The following is a 20,514-nucleotide window of genomic DNA, read 5'->3' on the forward strand; positions in this document are numbered from 1 at the left end:
CAAATCTATATCTATATCACCATGCAATTGCAATTCATAAATGACCATGTTCACATATGTAATACATTTTTTTACATCTGTACAGGTAATGCATCTAAATGCAGCAGCATCCATAAGCAAGGAAGACATAGCCGACATGTATTTAACCCTCTCCATAAGCACCACTACTCCCCCCTTATCCGCTTGTTTAATCACAATGTCTTGACAAGACTGCAAATTCTTAAATGCTTTAAATTCGTCAAATGTCAAATTAAAACATTTATTACTATTTCTAACAGTACCACTGTACAAATGTCTAATTTGAATCTCACACAGATCATGGAATGCCTTTACCACTGGTACATTAACCGGTATAAAAGTACTCAAACGTTTATAGCTTCCCTCTAATGCCGGAGTATCACCAAACAATAACTTTAGGTTCAGCAATCTAGTGAACTTCTTTAAGTCTGTCATGGCTGATACCAGATCATCCCCACGTGAGGGTATAAAATTAAGTCCTTTGGAAAGAACTGAATAATGAGCTTCCTGTAGCTCAAAATTTGACAAATTTAACGTACCTCTGTTAATTTTCGGCTGACTTTGCCCACACCTAAAGGGCTATCTAATTTCCTTTTATTTGAAACTCCAACACGCGTAGCAGGTGATTCCCTCGAATTCATTGGTCGCTCCTTAATAATCTCCGTTTGTTCCAGCAGGAACCGCTTACTAGAAAAATTAATAGTTGTTTGTTGGGATTTCTTCCCTGCAGTGTTTGGGACACCATCATTAGCCGCAGATGTCTGCTTCCCTGCCAAGGGGGTGTTGGTCTCTCCTACCAATGCTTATGGAGAGGGTTAAATACATGTCGGCTATGTCTTCCTTGCCTATGGATGCTGCTGCATTTAGATGCATTACCTGTACAGATGTAAAAAAATGTATTACATATGTGAACATGGTCATTTATGAATTGCAATTGCATGGTGATATAGACATAGATTTGTTTAACTATTTGACTGTTCCTTGTCCTGTTACCCCACAACTTTATGGCATTCCCAAAATTCACAAATCTATGACAGATCCACCTATGAGACCTATTGTCTCAGGAGCAGGTTGGGTGACTGAGCCCATATCCATCTATTTACATGGGCAGCTCCAACCACATCTCAATGATTGTGATTCTGTCCTACGGGATACTATTGATTTTTTGCAAAAGTTAAGGGTGTGGTATAGTGCAGGGAAGGTACATTTGGCTGCTAAGAGACACTATTTGGTTACATTGGATATTGTCTTGCTCTTTACGGTCATTCCGATTGATGTCAGTATTGACCTACTAAGGGAATTTTTAGTATCACATTTTAGTCCTGATTTTGGTAAAATTGAGAATATGTGTAGTCTCATGGATGTCATATTGAAAAACAACGTCTTCTTTTTTGATGATTCTTTGTATCTCCAGCTTACAGGTGTGGCTATGGGTACCTCTGTAGCCAACACCTATGCCAACCTGGTACTTTACCAATGGGAAAGAAAATATATGTTTAGTGACATGAATCCATTTAGACATAATATTAAGTTTTTCCAGCGGTTTGTAGATGATTGTTTTTTGCTTTGGGAAGGCACACTGGAGGATTTGAATAGATTTATGATCTATTTAAATTCAGCATCTTCTTTTCTAAAGTTTAAAATGTGTTATTCGGATACTAATATCACCTTTTTGGATGTTAATCTGATACTTAATGAGGGACTTATACATACTAATTTACATAGGAAAGATGTTTGTGCGGGCAGGTATACTCACTCCAGCAGCATGCATGCACCACATATCTTTAGGAGTACTGTGAGGTCTCAGTTATGTAGATTGAGTAGACTCAATACTGATGATCATTGCTTCGGAATACAGCTAGATGAGATGCTAGCAGACTTTGCCTTTAGTGGATATGATAGTTCCTTGCTGCTTGACGAAAAAAGGAAAGTGTTAGAGGATAGACAGACGGTCCTTAGGCCGACGTTCCTTCTTGATATCATAAATGTAGGGGAAACATCTCCTAGTAGCTTAGAGAAAACAGCAGTTAGGTATGTGACCTCTTTTAGTATGAGAACACCTTATATTAGACAGATTATATCTAATAATTGGTTAATCTTAATGGCGTCTAATGATTTGAAGGTATTACTAGGTAATAGACCTTACTTTGCATATAAAAATATGAGAACTCTGAAGAGCTCTTTATGTTATAAGGATTTTCCTAATACTAATATTAAACCTCTATTTGTTAGTTCTGGCAGACGTAAATGCCATAATTGTTCCTGTTGTGAGGATATTGTTAGTGGTGAGAATGATACATTTGAACATCCTGTAAATAGGATGACTTTTAGGTTTAATACATCAGCAACTTGTGTAACAACACATGTAGTTTATTTAGCTACGTGTGTAGCTTGCAAGTCATTCTATGTAGGTAAAACTACACGTAAGCTAAAGGAAAGGATCACAGAACACAAATCTGAGATTAGGAGATGTATTGAGAGGAATGCACTATATAGGCACATGTTGGAGTGTGGACAGCAGCACCTTTTTAAATTCAGAGCAATAGATTCCGTCCAGCCTTCCCCTAGAGGTGGAGATGTAAATAATAATCTGGAAATTAAGGAATTTGAGTGGATCTTGAGGCTTGCCAGTGACTCTGCCCCTGGCTTAAATAGTATGGTGAGCCTCAAACCGGTTTTGGTTAAGCTCAGTAGGTCTAGATTATGATATATACATTTTTAGTAACATATATACATTTTTAGTAATATTTACACATACATATATATATATATATATATATATATATATATATATATGTTTTTTATATTTTTTATATGTTTTTATAAAAATATATACTTTTGTATTTCTTTATACACATTTACTCAGGTCATATGATTCTTTGGCTGCTGGTCATATGACCTGTTTGGACCTGTATTTAAAGAGTAAGGACTTTTGTAATTTTAGTATTGATGAAGGATTGTATCCGAAAGCTCTGCTGTTTGTATTAAAGTGGTTTTTCCTACTGAGTTTTTCGTCCAGTGAACTTTGGTTTTCGTTTTTGGCATGGATGAGTAGCTATTTTTGGATAGTTGAGTAGATAGAGATTTAATGGATTCAGTAAAGTGCTGGTTGAATTTGGAGGCTATATCGCTATCTGTGTTTGTGGAGGTTGAGGTGGGAGCTGGTGTGGTGGTTTTACCCGGTTTTAGTAGGGAGTAAATTGCATGCCAGAACTTTCGAGGGTTGTTGGAGTATTTGTTTTGGATGCTTAGGTAGTAGTTCTGTTTATCATGCGTTGCCTGTTGTTTGACCTGATTCCTAAGTCGTTGATAGATTTGTTAAGATTTGTGTTGTCTTTCTTCCAGGTTTTCCATGCCTTATCTCTGGACTTTAATAGGGCTCTAGTGAACTTACTAAGCCATGGAGCATAGTGAAGTTTAGCTCTAATTGTTCTTATGGGGGCTATTAGGTCTAGGATCTTAGTGAGAGAATTATTAAAATAGTCCACTGCTTGGTCCAAGTCAAGGGTGCGCAGTGGTTCCCAGTTACATTTTTTTAATATAGTGTTGAGTTCTAGAGGGTTAACATTGTGATCATTTCAGACTTGCCTATAGACTGTAGGTTTGGGTATGTTAATACATTTTTGTAGGAGGAAAGTTGGGAGGGGGTCGCTAAGTCCATTTGGCAGACAACCTGTTTGGTAGTTTTGTTCTGGGTAGTTTACTAATGTCTAATCTAGTATAGATTCCTTTTGGGACTTTTTATCTACTCTAGTAGGTTCTTGAATGAGTTGAGAGAATCCGTATAGGTTGATGTGGTTAATGGGTTTTTTAGAATTGCAGGCTAGCCAATCAGTGTTTAGGTCTCCTAGTAGAATAGTCTCTTGTGGGAGGTTGTCATTTACCCATTGAAGAATCTCCTCAATTATTGGAGAGTTATTACCTGGAGGGATATACGCACAAAGAATATTGATACTCTTTTTCTTATTAAGCTGTAGCACAGAGCCCATGATCTCAGCAGTATTAAATTTTGGTAGAGGAGTTAGTAGAGGTTGTATAGTAAGTGTATTTTTATAGACAATTGCAATGCCCCCCCCCCTTCTTTTTTATCCTAGCTAGTCTTAGGATATTATATCCTGGAGGGAGGATTTCCTCATTCTATGTGCTGGGTTTTAGCCAGGTCTCTGTCATGGTTAGAACGTCAGGGGAGTTGGGGGTTATGAATGCGCGTAAGTGGGGGAATTTGTTTGATACACTGCGACAGTTAAAATTAATGATAAGTAGATCTGCTGTGTGTTGGTTTGGGGGTATAATGTTGCCTGGCCCTGGATTTGGGTGAATATCTCCAGAGGTAAGGAGGTATTTCTTTAATAATAGACAAAGTCTGATTGTAAAATGTCTATGTGGAGTTTGCATGATATTTTTCTAGTGTGAGATAGTGGAAAGTACTTGTTGTGTATAAGTAATGTTGCATTGTTATTAAATAAAGAGGGGGCTATTGGGAAGCTTATGTGGGCTTTTGTAGGTGTGAAGGTATGTGCTGTATGGTAGGTGCTGTGGGGTAGTGGTTTGTATGTGTGTGAGGATGTAATGTAGGTTAGTAGGAAAGCTGTAAGGAAGAAAATCATGGATCTGAAGTAGGAGATTCATTTGTCTGCAACCTGTGGGTTATGGATCCGATATCGGATCCGAACCGGCATGGTTTTCCAGCTATGGATCCGAGCTCTCAGCTCCTCCCCTCACCCATAATGCCCTGCTCTCCCTACATGACCTCAGATCTAGTTTGCCGCGCTGGTGACCAGACTGGATTTTAGAGCTCTTCAGCTAAGTGTCTTTTCTTGTATTTACAAGCGTTAAAATGTAAAATTTTAGTCAGTTTTGTGTGGAAGTGTTAGGTTCCCTATCTTTTAAGTTTAAAATTTAAAGTTTTTTAATAACTTTTATAACTTTTATTTATCCCTCCCCTCGCTGGTGCGTAGTGTGTGTTTGGGCCTGTGTTTTGTGGCTAGTTAGCACTTATTATTAAAAAAAAAAAAAAAAAAAAAACCTTAGAATGTCTGAAGCCCCTAAGGGTTTCTTTTCGAAGTGCTCCGAGTGTGGCCATAAGCTTTCCCCTGCTGATGGCCACACTCAGTGCGTTCGATGCCTTGGGGTTGAACACCTCACTTCTGGATGTTCCATTTGTGCAGGGTTCAACCCCAGGGCATTGAAGGAGCGGAGGTCGAAGCTGGTCCTGGCGGGACTTCTGCCCCCGGACACGGCTTCGGCTACCGCTCCTTCAGGGGGTACCATGTCCTCGGTTCCCTCCTCTCCTGCTCCCCTTCCTCCACCTGGGACTCAGCCTCCCTCTAGTGGTTTGGAGGAGAGGGAAGCAAGAAAAAAGGACCGGAGAGAGAAGCACCATAAGCGGCGGGCCGAGACCTCTGTTTCGGCCCCGCCTGCCAAGCGGGCTTCTCCTCCGGCCTCCTTGTCTGCCGTCTCTCCCCCTCCTCGGCTCCGGTCTCCAGTATGCTTCTCACCGGGACCTGAGGAGGAGGAGACCCGATCTCCGTCGAGGCTATCGAGGAGGCACTCAAGGCCTACCTCGGTAGCCTCGTCGAGATCTACATATAGTTTATCTGACGCTGATCTGGACCGGATGATGAGAAGGTTCATCCAGGCCCAGATGCAGATGGGAGTGCTCCTGCCTCCCCCCCCTCTGGGGGGGAGCTCGACCCCTTTTTTCAAACCTATAGCTCCTTCTCCGACCCGCTACCCGGGTTCGGAGCGATTGGAGCCGAGCAGCTTCGGAGCCAGGGGTGGGTCGGCGCCGATAGTACTAGGTACTTCGGATCTGACCCTGCCCTCGAGTGCTTCGGATCCGACCTCTCGGAGCCTGGATCCGAGCTTCGGATCCGGGGGGATTAGTGTTCCTTCGGCGCCGTCGGTGTCGGAGCGCACTGCCCCCTCGGATCCGAATGCCTTGGTGCCGGCTCCGATCCACTCTTCGGATCGGAGAGGGAGCCGATTGTCGGATCCTTTGGTCGAGGTTGGCTCCCCCTCGGCTTTTGATGTAGTGGAGAGGGCCCTGTTGAGGGTTTCCGGACCCCCGGCACTTGCTTCGGCTCCGTCCCGCGCTCCATCTGCACTGGGTCAGGCTTCCACCATCCAGCCACTGGCACAGCCCGCTCCATTGCCCCAAGCTGTTCCATTGGAACAGGACACCGCTTGCGAGGGTTCCTCAGACAGTCCCCCTGAGGATGCACCTCGCAAGCATACGTGTAAAAGGAGGCACATAGACTCCCCCGAGTCTCTCACAGAAGACACGGATTTGGAGGAAGGGGAAGGCTCCCCAAGATCACCCCCCGAGGTTGTCTCCTTTGGAGACATCATGGAAATGCTTTGCATAAGGGGGGGGGGGTCTGCCCCCAAGTCTTCCTCGGACGAGTCCGTATTCTTGGAGGCATTTGAAGCGGGCCCATCTACCTCTTGGGTGTCCCCTCCTGCCGACCCCCTGGTGGACCTAATTACCACCAGGGCGTGGAAGGAACCGGACACCGTGGAGCCAATCCCCAAAAGGCCAGACCGCATCCTTAGTCCCCCGGCAGACCTTGCCCACTGGAGCAAGGGGCCTCCGGTAGATGCCATGTTGACAGCTGCAGCCACCAAGAGGGAACTTGCCCAGGAGAGTCCCTCAGTCCATCCTCCGAGCAAGGAGTCTCGGATGATGGACCGCTTGAGGAAGCGAATGTTTAGTTCAGCGACCTTTTCAGTGTAGGCGCTAAACTACTTGGCACATGTGATCAGGATGCAGCGCGATCTTATCAAGGAATACGCTGCATCCCCCCCAGAGTCCATGTCGGAGGAGGACAAACTGTTGCACTCCACCCGTATGGCCACTCTCAGGTCCGTGACTAATTCCTCTATGTGGTTACTGTCCCATGCTATGGAGGGAGCCGCTAGAGCTGCAGGGGTAGGCCTAGTTACTAGACGTCAGGCCTGGCTCTGCCATTGCGATTTCACGGAGCCCTTCAAGGCGTCATTCGCGAACGCTCCCTTCGATGGTTCTGCCCTTTTTGGCAAAACTGTTCGCGATACTTTGACCCAGAGCGAGAAGGACGGGAAGACGCTGTCTGCCGTCGGAATCCGCTTCTCTGTGCCCCAGAGGTCCTATTCTAGGAACCAAAAGGGCCAAAAGAATATGTGGTTCCGGAAGTCGCAGCAGTCCCAACCCGCTCCGGACAACCAGTCCTTCCGTGGCAGAGGAGGACAAGGAGGACGCCGCCCCAGGGGCAGAGGGGCTCCCAGGAAATTCGGGTCCAGAGAACCTTTCTCTGAACGGCCCGCACAGCAGCCCTGAAGGGTTGCCCGGCTGCTCCACTCTGGAGGCAGTCGGGGGATGTTTCTCGGAGCACCTAGTGGCATGGGAGTCCATAACATCAGACCGCTGGGTCCTCCGCATCATATCCAGAGGATACCTCATTCCATTTCATCACATCCCAAAATTGAAGTCCCTCCCCGACGTTCCACCCGGTCAGTGGGAGGCCGCTTTGGCAGAAATTGGCCATCTGCTGAAGAAAAGAGCCATCCAGCCCGTCCCCCCAGACCAGATCGGATCAGGGTTCTACTCCAGGTTCTTTTTAGTGCCAAAAAAGATGGGGGACCTAAGACTAATATTAGACCTGTCACTCTTAAACCTGGCAGTTCCCAAGGAGAAGTTCCGAATGGTTACCTTGCAGTCCATTCTCCCCCTTCTGGGAGAAAATCACTGGATGTGCTCTATAGACCTCAAGGATGCATACTACCACATTCTAATGGACAGACGCTCCAGGAGGTTTCTTTGCTTCCGGCTGGGAGCCAGTCACTACCAATTCAGGGTCCTTCCCTTTGGTCTCACCACAGCCCCTAGGGTGTTCACCAAAGTATTAGCAGTGGTAGCGGCCCACCTGAGGCTTCAGGGGGTACAGGTCTTCCCATACCTGGACGACTGGCTCCTCACCGCCCCAACAAGGCATCTACTGTTATTGGCGCGAGATTCCTTTCTCCATCTAGCTCCCCGCCTGGGCATCACAATAAATGCAGAAAAGTCCAACCTAGCCCCTACGCAATTCATAGATTTTATAGGTGCCAAGTTAGACACGAGACAGTTAAGAGCCTTCCTCACTGCGGACAGAGTTCAGAATCTACAGCTCCAGGTGCAGGCCATCCTGCACTCCAGCTCAGTTCCGGCGGAATTGGTCCTGAGGGCTCTAGGGTCCATGGCAGCAGCGATAGCTCTTCTTCCTCTCGCCAGGTTCAATATGCGGGTCCTTCAATGGACACTCCTAGTTCAGTGGTCTTATCTTGCTCTTCCTATGCATCATCCCATTGCGATCAGCAAGGCTTGCAAGCGGTCCCTCCTGTGGTGGCTCCACTCACAAGATCTCCACGGAGGCCGCCCCTTTTGTGCTTCTCCCCCTCTCGCCACGGTGACCACGGACGCCTCCTGCCTCGGGTGGGGGGGGCATTTTGCAGGCCGGACGGTCCAAGGCACGTGGAACGATTCAGAGACCTTACTGCATATCAATGTTCTAGAGATGAGAGCAGTGCTCTTAGCGTTGCAAGCACTACAGACCTTTCTTCCCTTGGGAACTATTGCAATTCAGTCGGACAACATGTCTTGTCGTCTGGTACATCAACAAACAGGGGGGAACCAGGTCTTACCCTCTTTGTTGAGAAGCCATGAGAGTGTGGGAATGGGCAATCTCCACCAACCGCTTTCTCATCGCAACGCATATTCCGGGTCGGTCCAAAATCCTTGCGGACAAGCTCAGTCGCTCCATTCTCTCCCCTTACGAGTGGTCTCTCAATGCTCAAGTAGCGAAACGCATCTTCGCACGGTGGGGAACTCCTTGTTGCGATCTTTTTGCGTCTCCCTCAAACACCAAGTGCGACAGTTTTTTCGCTCTAATCCCTCCTCCCGGAGATACCCCAAGAGACGCTCTGGTGCATGCTTGGCCCCCCGGTCTTCTTTACGCTTACCCCCCTTTGCCTCTGATGCTCCAAGTTCTTCAGAAAGCCTCTTGGTTGAGGTGCAGAATGATTCTCATTGCCCCATTCTGGCCTCGACAGATCTGGTTCCCTTTCCTAAGGTCTCACTCAGTGAATCCACCTTGGATTCTAGATCCCATTCCGGATCTGATATTTCACCCATCCCATCTATCAACCCCGAATCTGGACAACCTGAAGCTAACTGCTTGGCTGCTCCAGTTCCACTCCTAATCAGGACTCCCGGTATTTCGTCTCCCGTTAAGGCCATCCTGGTAGCGGCTCATAAACCATCTACCAGGAAAGTTTACCGCAGCAAGTGGAAACGGTTCTCCATTTGGGCGGAGCGGCAAGGTCTAGACCCCTTCACAGTTCCCCTTCCTCTGGTGCTTGACTTCCTAACCACTCTTTTTAATGATGGTGCCAGCAGTTCCATGGTCAAAGTGCAACTTGCGGCAATTTCTCACTATCATATTGGTCATGACTCCAGTCCACTGATGTCTGCCAAATTGTGTAAGATCTTCCTAAAAGGTACTTTTCTCCTTAGACCCCTTGTAAAGCAAGTGGTTCCTCCTTGGGACCTTTCTTTGGTTCTTCAGGCCTTGACCGCTCCCCCCTTCGAACCTGCGGCCACGGTAGATCTGAAATTTTTGTCTTTCAAGACGGCCTTTTTAGTAGCCATTACCTCGGCCAAGAGAGTTTCAGAACTTCAAGACTTATCCATCAAGCCTCCTTACTTGGTCTTTCATCCGGACCGTGTATACCTCAGGACCAAACCGTCCTTTCTTCCTAAGGTAGCTTCTGAAGCAAATATTAATCAATCCATTAACCTCCCTGTTTTCTTTCCTAAATATCAAAACAAAGGTGAATACAAGCTACATTCCTTAGATGTTCACAGGCAACTTCGATTTTATCTGAACAGGACAGCTGGTCATAGGCAATCCGACCAGTTGTTTATTTCCTTTGCTAAATTCAATTTGGCTAAACCAATTTCCAAAGTCTCCTTATCACGCTGGATTTTGCAGTGCATCTTATTGGCTTATCAAGCTTCTGGGAGGCCCGCACCGGAGGGAGTACATGCCCATTCAACCCAGTCAGTCTCTACCTCAGCGGCCTTTAAAGCTAGGATTCCTCTGGATGATATTTGTTCAGCAGCCACTTGGGCTTCATCTCATACCTTTATTTCCCACTACAAGTTGGATATTACATCTAGAGGTAGAGCATCCTTTGGCTCCGCGGTGCTCCGGAATATCCTTCCATGACGGCCGCCCAAGATTCAGGTAGCTGGGGACTCTGTCCCACAGGTTGCAGACAAATGAATCTCCTACTTCAGATTTAGAAGTTATGTACTCACCATAACGTTCCATCTGAGTAGGTGTATTCATTTGTCTGCAACCATCCCGCCCTCCTATCCCCCTGGCCTTGTCAGTTTCCTGCATATTACGTGTTACCCTTTCTAGGGTATTTTTATTTATGGCAAACTCGATCTGAGGTCATGTAGGGAGAGCAGGGCATTATGGGTGAGGGGAGGAGCTGAGAGCTCGGATCCATAGCTGGAAAACCATGCCGGTTCGGATCCGATATCGGATCCATAACCCACAGGTTGCAGACAAATGAATACACCTACTCAGATGGAACGTTATGGTGAGTACATAACTTCTAATTTGTGTCATGTATTTGGATGAAAGTAGTGTTAATTAAACCCTGAATAAATGACTGGGCAGCAGTGGGAATGAAAAACTTATCAAACAGTATGTCAGAAAAAACAGTTCTTACTAACCATAAAACTACATAAATAAATCTTATGAACACCAAAAAAACATTTTTTTGAACATATAAACTAATTAGACAAAATATTAATTTGAAAATAGACAAGTCACTGCCACTCATGAATACTATAATAAATAGTATAGATCAACCCCCAAATGTCAATAGTAAACTTTACTGCCACAATATCATGTTATTCAAAAGTAAAAAAGAAAGTCAACACTGCATAGTATAAAATAGAATGTTCAATACAGCACCACAAAGGCGCTTGCTGTAAGTTCCACTAGATTGTGATCGTTCATGAATCCTGTAACGGACGATATAGATGAACCCAAAAGTCCATAACAAAAAAAATGCTTGCAAACCATGATGTCACTTGGCCTGTAAAAAGATGTAGCAATAATGTCCTGGCCATGAAATATTAAACAGACTACCAACACAAAAAATTAAATTGTGTGGCTAGCCATATGCAGTTCCACAAGCCGTAACTAATCCAGAGGTACGTCACAAGCTGAATATGAAACTAGCCAATGCAGATGAGTTCAACTTCTCCACTTTTTAGTTATTTAATAGACCGCAATACAAACTGATGCAAATTGGCTCCACTTCTCCACTTCAAACGTAGTTTGGTAATCACCAGTGCAATCAGATAAAACCACAAATAATCCAAAAAAAAGGGTCGTGAAACACAAGGAAAGGCAGCTGATATAAATAAACACCACTTCTCCACTTGTCCACTGTTTGATACTTGTCAAGAAATAGTGATAGGCTTTAGTTAACCATTATGTATATTCAGCACTGGAAAATACCCACGGGCTGAAAGCAGTTGATTAGCAACCGTTAGTACACCAAACCCCTGCAGCAATCCAAGACAAACACATTCACGGTAATGAAAGTTAGACATATATCAATAAACAGGCACCAAATATAATGTAAGAACATCAGCGTTGATCCAACATGAAACCATGCAGCTAATGCTTACTCAAAAAGCTTGTAAAAAGGATGGAGCGAACCATAAATTCTCTCGACTGGAGAATAGCAAATACTGAAACTTCCCACAACCAGAGGCCAACAGCGAACATACTTTTCCCACAAGCCATTAACAATTCAATTAACAATTAATGTTAAGTTGTCAATCTCGCCTTCATTCTTGCTGGATGGGTTCGGAGCCGAACCTCGGCTCTGACTCAGCCTATTACTAAAGCTCGAGAGCTATTTTTCACCGGCTCGAGGCTATACTATGTCCCATAATGCTAGGTGTCATATACCCAGATCTCGTTTGCTGCTTCAGCTACGAGGTTGCGTTTTCACCGGCTCCCGGTAGCATTTAAGATTTTTTGATATTTATAGTTAGTTTTTGATAGTTTTTTTCCCCTGAGTTTTTTCCTAGTAGTGTTAGTAGTCTCTCGAATAGTCTTCCCCTCCTTTATTAATAGTTTTCCTTACTCTTTCCACCCTTAAGGGGTTAGCCCCCCCCCTTTTTGTAGTAATTTTTTGTATAGGTTCCATTTAGTGTGTGTGTGTGTGTGTGTGTGTGTGTGTGTGTGTGTGTGTGTGTGTGTGTGTGTGAAATTTTGTTTTGTTTACTGTAGTAAACTTAATTTTTTCTGTGAGAGTGTCTTTTCGAGTGTTGTGTGTGTCTCGGTTGTGTCAGCATACTTGGCTAGACCTTTTTTGTCCCATTCCAGTGGTATCATGTCTAAGGATACCAAGATATCGGGATTCAAGAAGTGTGACTTGTGCTGTCAGAAGATGTCTCTGACAGACGGTCACACTTCTTGTGTGTATTGTTTGGGCCCTCTGCAACTGCAGGACTCTTGTTCCATCTGTCATGCTTTTAGCCCAAGAGTCCTGCAGGAACGCAGAAATAAGCTCATTCTAAGGGGCTTATTAAAGCTTATTAAAGCCCGAAGGTTTTCCTACCAAGCCTCTGTCAGGAAAACCTTCTAAGCCCGCCAAACCATCGGCTCCAGGTCCGGAGCCGGCGCTGAGCAGACCTTCTTCTGCCTCATCGGTTCCGGCTGGAACCGATGCGTCGAGGCCTCAGTCAGCTCCGACCTTGGTGTCGGAGCCGTCTCCAAGCCAAAAGCGTTCCCGATCTCCTTCATTGGAGTCAGTCAGGTCGGCTCCGAAGTCCCCTTTGCTGTCGGAGCGGAGCCATAGGTCTCACTCCTCTTGATCTTCCAGGCTTTCGCACCACGACCTCGAGAGGGTAGTCATTAGGCTTTTGAAGTTGCAGGTGGTCGCCCAGTTATTGCATAGCCCGTCTCAACAGACAGCGGCTTCCCCAACACCTGCTCCAGTTCCTCCTCTGACTATTCCTTCAACTTCGGAGCCGGAGGCCATCGGGGTTGGTACCATGGGGGCGTCGGAACCGATTCCAATCTTATCGGTTCCTTTGTCGGCTCTGATCCCTTCATTGGCTCCGTCCTTGGAGGGATCCGGGCGCCGGGACTCCCTCGTCTGTTCCGAGTGGGTGAGTGGCATCGGACCCTTGTCCGACCCCGTTCTCCCTCTTGGAGCATCGGCGCAGGTGAGTTTGGCCCCGACATCGGCTCGGAGCCATCCCTCTCGGTGCCGGGAGGAGCTCTCATCTCTTCGGAGCTGGGTCCCTCTTCTCTGCCTGATAGGGGTGCCTTTGAGGTCATGAGGAACGTGCTGGCTCCTATGCCGGTGCCATGGTCAGCCCATCGGCCCTTCCTTCCATGGAGCCTGCTTCGGCCTCTGCCTATCCTCCCGAACCCAAGCGTGGAGAACCAATGCTCCAGGTTGCCTCATTGGGCATATCCTCCTCTTCTGAGGCCTCCCCTGATCCTGTGGGGGAGCCCCCTCGGAAGAGGACATGTAAGAGGAAGTATGTGGCTCCCCGGAGTCAGTGACATCTGACACCGACCTGGATGATTCGGAAGGGTCCCCAAGGTCCCCTTCTGAGGATGTCTCATTTTCTGACATTCTAGAGATCCTTAGACAGAGGGGGAACTGGTCTGCCCTCAACCCTTCCGAGGACGAGTCAGTGTACCTGGATGCGTTCGGTTCTCGCCCTTCCACCTCCTGGGTGTCCCCGCCTTTCGACCCACTCATGGAGGTGGTGGCTCGGAAGGCGTGGATGGCTCCGGATACTATGGAACCAACTCCACGGAGGCCCACTAAATTTATAACAGCCCCTTCGGACAAGCAGTTTCTCACTAAGGGGGTCCCCGTTGATGCCATGGTGGTGGCGGCGGCCACTAAGAAGGAGTTGGCTGACCCTTCAGTTCCTGTCCATCCTCCTAATAAGGAATCTAGGACTATGGATAGGTACGGCAAGCGGATGTTTTCTTCAGCAACCTTCACCATGCGTTTGCTGAATTATTTGTGCCATTTTACCCGTCTTCAGAGAGACCTTCTCAAAGAACTAGGTGATACCTTACAGGACCCATCAGCTGCGGGGTCTCAGGAGAAGACCAACTCCCAGCTGGGGACCCTGAACTCTATTGTAAACTCCTCCATGCAGCTCATTTCTTATGCTGCCGATGGAGCAAGTAGGGCTGCAGGCACGGGCGTTGCTCTAAGGAGACATGCCTGGATGCGACTTTGCAACTTTGCTGACCCCTTCAAGGCGTCCTTCACTAACACCCCCTTTGACAGTTCTGCTTTGTTTGGACCTCAAGTGAAGGATACATTGACCAGGTGCGAGCAGGAAGGCAAGACTCTCTCTGCCATGGGAGTCCGTTTTTCCACCCCTTCTAGACCATACCCTAAGGGTCAAAAGGGTGGAAAAATGTGGTTCCGAAAACCCCAGGGAGTACTGCCTGATGCACGTGGTGAGCTTCCCTCCAGAGGCAGAGGAGGGAACAATAATAGGCGTCACGCTAGGGGCAGGGGGGGGGTCCGCAAAATCAGGGTAGCAGAGAACCTTTCTCTGACAAACCCTTTCAGCACCCCTGAGGAGCTGCCCGACTGTCCGCCTTCGGAGGCAGTCGGGGGAAGACTATCATTGTACCCAGAAGCCTGGCATTCCCTCTCGCCAGACAAATGGGTACGGTTGATCATATCCAAGGGTTACAAAATTCCCTTTATTCCCACCCCACATCAGGCAAAAGGGCCCCTTCCAGATGTTCCACCCGGTCTGAGAGATCAAGCAGCACTAGAAATTTCAAAGCTGCTAAGAAAAAGGGCCATCCAGCCAGTCCCAGCAGTCCAGCAAGGATCCGGAATCTACTCCAAGTTCTTTTTGGTACCAGAAAAGACAGGGGACTGGAGACCTATTTTGGATCTCAGCAGGCTGAACAAGTCAGTTCAAAGAACGAAGTTCCAGATGGTCACGCTACAGTCCATTCTACCCTTTCTGGGTCAGGACAATTGAATGTGCTCTATAGACCTTCAGGATGCATACTACCATATCAAGATGAACAGGCGCTCCAGAAGGTTTCTCCGCTTCCGGCTGGGAGGCAGTCACTACCAATTCAGTGCCCTGCCCTTTGGCTTCACCACAGCCCCCAGGGTGTTTACCAAATGCATGGCAGTGGTTGCGGCTCACCTGAGATGACAAGGATTCCAGGTGTTTCCGTATTTAGACGACTGGCTCCTTACTGCCACCACCAGGCACCAACTACTCCAATCCAGAGATTACACTGTACAAACGTGCAATGCACTAGGCATCTCTATAAATTTCGAAAAGTCTGCCTTGTCGCCTTGTCAGTCTATTACCTTCATAGGTGCCATTTTAAACACGGTGGAGCTGTCAGCAAAACTGCCTACACAAAGAGTTTCAGACATTCGCAGCCATGTTCAGATTCTACTACAGGAGAGCAGGGTCCAAGCCAGATTTGTACTAAAAACACTTGGTCTCATGGCAGCAGCAATCACTTTACTCCCACTATCTCATTTTCATATGCGGATCCTGCAGTAGATGCTGTTTTCCCAGTGGTCCTTTCAGCAGCTCCCCAAGTCACACAGCATTCTAATCACTCAGTCCTGCAAAAGACACCTCTCTTGGTGGATGGTCTCCCCTCAGGTACTCCAGGGCAGACCTGTTATTCTTCCTCCTCCTGTTGCCACTGTGACAACGGATGCCACCCTGATCGGTTGGGGAGGCATTTTCAGGGCAGGACAGTCCAGGGCACTTGGCAACCCTTCGAATGCCACCAGCACATAAATGTCTTGGAAATGAGAGTGGTACTTTTAGCGTTGCAAGCCCTTCAGGACTCTCTACCCTCCATGATTATTGCGGTTCAGACAGACAGTATGTCTGTAGTGTGCTACATCTACAAGCAGGCGCTGAACCAGGTCCTACCCCCTATGTCGAGAAGCACTCAGGCTTTGGCAGTGAGCAATCTCTTCTCAACCATTTCTGGTAGCAAAGCATATTCCCGGGAAGTCCAACGTTATAGCGGACAGACTGAGCAGGGCCATTCTCATGCCCTACGAGTGGTCTCTCAACCAGCTAGTAGCGGAAAAAATATTCAGAAGGTGGGGTCAGCCTTGCTGCGACCTTTTTGCAACCCCTCAAAACAGCAAGTGTCAAGACTTCTTCTTCACACTCTTCCCTCTCCCAAGTCTCCCCCCCCAGAGAAGCCCTAGTCCATGATTGGCCCCGGGGTCTTCTGTATGCCTTTCCCCCCTTTCCCTTAATTACTCAGTTAGTCCAGAAAGCAACTGCCTTGAGATCCAGAATGATCCTCATTGCCCCTTACTGGCCTCGACAAATTTGGTTTCCGTTCCTGCAACGTCATCTACTGAAACAGCCCTGGCATCTGGACCCAGCGCCAGATCTTCTGACCCATCAGTTGGGCGGGCTGCATCAATCCCTTTGATCTCTCAACCTCACAGCTTGGTTGCTCCACTTCCAACCTTAGCCAGGTTTCCTTTAATCTCTCAGTCAGTTCGTGACATTATCCTCGCTTCTCACAAGTCTACTACTAGAAAGACTTATGCTAGCAAATGGAAGCGTTTCTCTGTTTGGGCAGGGCAAAAACAAGTGGACCCCTTTACAGCTCCTGTCCAAACAGTTCTTGAGTTTTTGGCAGAACTTTTTCAAATGGGCTCTTCCTCAGCCACCGTCAGAGTCCAGCTGGCGGCTATTGCAAATTTCCATGTTGGCTTGTCAGAGACTAGCATTATGTCCCACAAGCTTTGCAAAGCCTTTCTAAAAGGAACTCTCTTACTTTGGCCCCCGGTAAAAGATCCTCCCCCACCGTGGGACCTAAACTTGGTACTGTCGTCCTTAATTCTCCCTCCTTTTGAGCCAGTGGTTTCCTGTTTGTTAAAATTCCTCTCGTGGAAAACACTCTTCTTAGTAGCTATCACCTCAGCAAGAAGGGTGTCGGAACTTCAAGCACTTTGTGTTCACCCTCCTTACCTTGTTTTTCACAAAGATAGAGTCTCACTTAGAACTAATCCTTCATTTTTACCCAAAGTACTCTCTGAGAAAAATCTGAATCAGACCATCGATCTTCCAGTCTTCTTCCCAAATTATACCGATAGAACTGAACGAAAGTTACATTGTTTGGATGTTCACCGTCAATTACGTTTCTACCTGGATAAAACTAAGCAGATGAGGAAATCAGACCAGCTCTTCCTGTCTTACACGGAAGGGAAGCAAGACCTCCCAGTTTCCAAAGTAACCTTGTCCAGATGGTTGACTTCTCTTATTATGTTAATTTATCAATTGAGGCATAAAGAGCTCCCTACTAAGCCTAGAGCTCATTCAACCAGCGCACCAACTTCTTCAGTAGCCTTTCAGGCAAGGTTGCCAATGGATTCCATTTGTGCAGCGGCCACATGGGCCTCTCCTCATACCTTCATTTCTCATTACAAACTGGACATGGCCTCTAGAAGTTGGGCTGATTTTGGTTCCACCGTACTCAAGACTCTGTTCCACTGAGCCACCCAGGACTAAGGTGCTAGGGACGCTGTCCCATCCAGCAAGAATGAAGGCGAGATTGACAACTTAACATTGAGAAGTTATGTACTTACCATAACGTTCCATGTTAGTTGTCTTCTTCTCGCCTTCTTTCTTGCGTCCCACCCTCCATCCCCTTAGCCTGGAAAGACCTAGAGTATCCTGTGAGATGATTTTTGTCACCAGAACTATCTCCTCACTAGCTCTCTTGCTCCCTTTTGGTAGCTCTTGTAAGAGATATATGTAGAAGAGGATATATGTATATATACATATGTTTAGATAAATATTTTCTCTATTGTGGTGGGACATGTATGTCCATAATGTTAGCTATCAAACGAGATCCGGGTATATGACGCCTAGCATTATGGGACATAGCATAGCCTCGAGCCGGTGAAAAATAGCTCTCGAGCTTTAGTAATAGGCCGAGTCGGAGCCGAGGTTCAGCTCCGAACCCAACCAGCAAGAAAGAAGGCGAGAAGAAGGCAACTAACATGGAACGTTATGGTAAGTACATAACTTCTCATTAATTTTGTGTATTTCTAGTACATAGCTAAATCTTGTTGCGGGTAAAATGTACCCTTACATAATTTCTTAACAGTCGGTAGATGGTTAAACAAGTGATATAATGTTTTAGCTACTGTGCAGACCTTACAAGCATGGAGTACTGGGCCTTAGCATTTCAAACCTTCCCAACAATATCAAAGTCAACACTGCATAGTAACCCATGGGACGCAAACAGCCAGCAAAGGTAAAACTAAATGAGCAACAACTGCGAGCATGTCTTTACTGAACTACAATTTCACTTCCTGATTATACAACATTGCAACCTGTGTTTCTTAAGAAACAACCACCCTTACAATTAGGGTAAGGCAGAAAAGTTGTGGGTGGATATGCTTACAAGCACTTCAGTCTCTCTAGTATCATCTGCAATGAAAACAAATAAACTATATTAAAAAAAAAAAAAATCTTCCTCACTTGCCGGCTGATGGTGGGGGGATTGCAGCCCAGCTCTCAGAACATGTAGGACTGGAGGGACAGCAGTCTAGCCTCCAAGAGCTAATGCCATTGAAACTGAGCACCAAAACTTATTTAAAATAAAAGAAAGCTACAGAACTCTACATGGCTCTTGGATGTTGTAAGTTCATAGCAATTTCCATAGGCAAGGCATTAGAGTGTGTGCACTTATAGATCATAACTGAGTGCATAAACAATGCTTATTTTTTTACCTGGTACAAATGCAGTGCATGTCAAAGCAGTGCTGTTATTTATTTTAAAATATTTGAGCTGAGGTCCTGTCGAGCTGTTTGCTGGTGTGGTGGGGAGCTGAGCTGCTGTCAAGCTGTTTGGTGGAGGAGCTGATCTGCTGTAGAGCTGTTTGCTGGTATGGTGGAGGAGCTGAGCTACTGTCGAGCTGTTTGCTGGTACGGTGGAGGAGCTGAGCTGCTGTCGATCTGTTTGCCGGTATGGTGAAGGAGCTGAGGTACTTGCTTGTATGGTGGTGGAGCTGAGCTGCTGTTGAGCTGTTTGCTGATATGATGGAGGATCTGAGCTACTGTCGAGCTGTTTGCCGGTATGGTGGAGGAGCTGAGCTACTTGCTGGTATGGTGGTGGAGCTGAGCTGCTTTTGAGCTATTTGCTGATATGATGGAGGAGCTGAGCTGCTGTCGATCTGTTTGATGATATGGTGAAGGAGCTCCGCTGCTGTCGAACTGTTTGCTGATGTGGAAGAAGCTGTGGCAACAGTGTTACTAGCATACTATGTTACTTCATTCTACATATGTGCATTACAAAGTGTTGACTTTACAAATGTACCAGTACTCCCCACTACTTAATCTTTCCATTCACCTTACAAATTTTCTTTCTTTAGGATTACTTTGGAGATCCCTGGAATGTCTTTGATTTCCTTATCGTCATTGGCAGCATTATTGATGTCATCCTGAGTGAAATTGATGTGAGTATTGACTGATTTTGATTTAAATATATTTTATGGTATTGGTGCATGTTTTAATATGAAAAGTTGCAACATTTATGTTTTTGATTTGAAATGCCTCTGCCTTCCTGCATTTTTATAAATAAACAACTATCCAGAACTGAAGTCAGGAGCGGCCTTAGGCCAACTGGTGCCCTAGGCAAAAGGGCTACATGGTGCACCACCCACACTACCCGGTGCCCCCATTCTAGTCTCCCTACACCAAATAAATACAGGAAAAGCACCACTGCTACAGCAGCGACCTAGGCTGCCGCTTAGTTGGCATATGCCTAAGGCCGGCTATGACTGAAGTATGCTAGCCTTAGGCCTTTTACTACCATGGTTCTTAAATATCTCCACGGGCATGTTAAATAAATCACACATTACTGGCAGTTCTTCCAATAACTTGAGCTTAAATGGAGTAGTATCAAAAAATAAAATGTCATGGCATGAGATTGTGGAACTGGACTCTAAGGCTGAGATTATTCAGACTTAAAAAAAAAATGCAGAAAGGCATTAGGTGGTGGGTCTAATGGTGTGGTTGATTTGAATTATGCAATCTATCTGGCATTTATTCCACTAGGAATAACCCATATAAGGATAACATAAATGCCACTATCCAAATACTAATGATAAGAGATTACATGTTAAGAAGGTTGAGGGATATTCTCCCTAGGATTCAACTTGACAAAGTTACAATGTCTTTACTGAGAGGATGTAGAATGTCAGTTATTAGGGATGCAATCATGCTATTATGCAATATGTCTCCAAGATACGTTGCAGACAGTAATGATGTAGGCAGAACCAACAATTCAGTTTTACTGATGCGGTATGGTATTTAATTTCATTAAGTAAATCTGTGGGCTTTCAGTTGGTTGGTTGTGATGTTTTT

General features: G+C 46.1%; 1 protein-coding gene across 3 annotated transcripts in view; it reads left to right on the plus strand.

The window, feature by feature from the left end:
* The window catches only part of CACNA1S (calcium voltage-gated channel subunit alpha1 S), a 3,469,037-nt gene that overhangs the window by 2,177,866 nt on the left and 1,270,657 nt on the right, over window positions 1–20,514 (plus strand). For all 3 annotated transcript variants that reach the window (XM_044076603.1, XM_044076604.1, XM_044076605.1), the window contains one exon: window positions 19,521–19,604. In XM_044076603.1, coding sequence (XP_043932538.1) covers window positions 19,521–19,604 — 84 coding nt within the window. The remainder of the gene's footprint in view (window positions 1–19,520; window positions 19,605–20,514) is intronic.

Source organism: Protopterus annectens, chromosome 7.part0, assembly GCF_019279795.1.
Source record: "Protopterus annectens isolate FY-2018-M chromosome 7.part0, PAN1.0, whole genome shotgun sequence".
Classification (NCBI taxonomy): Eukaryota; Metazoa; Chordata; order Ceratodontiformes; family Protopteridae; genus Protopterus; species Protopterus annectens.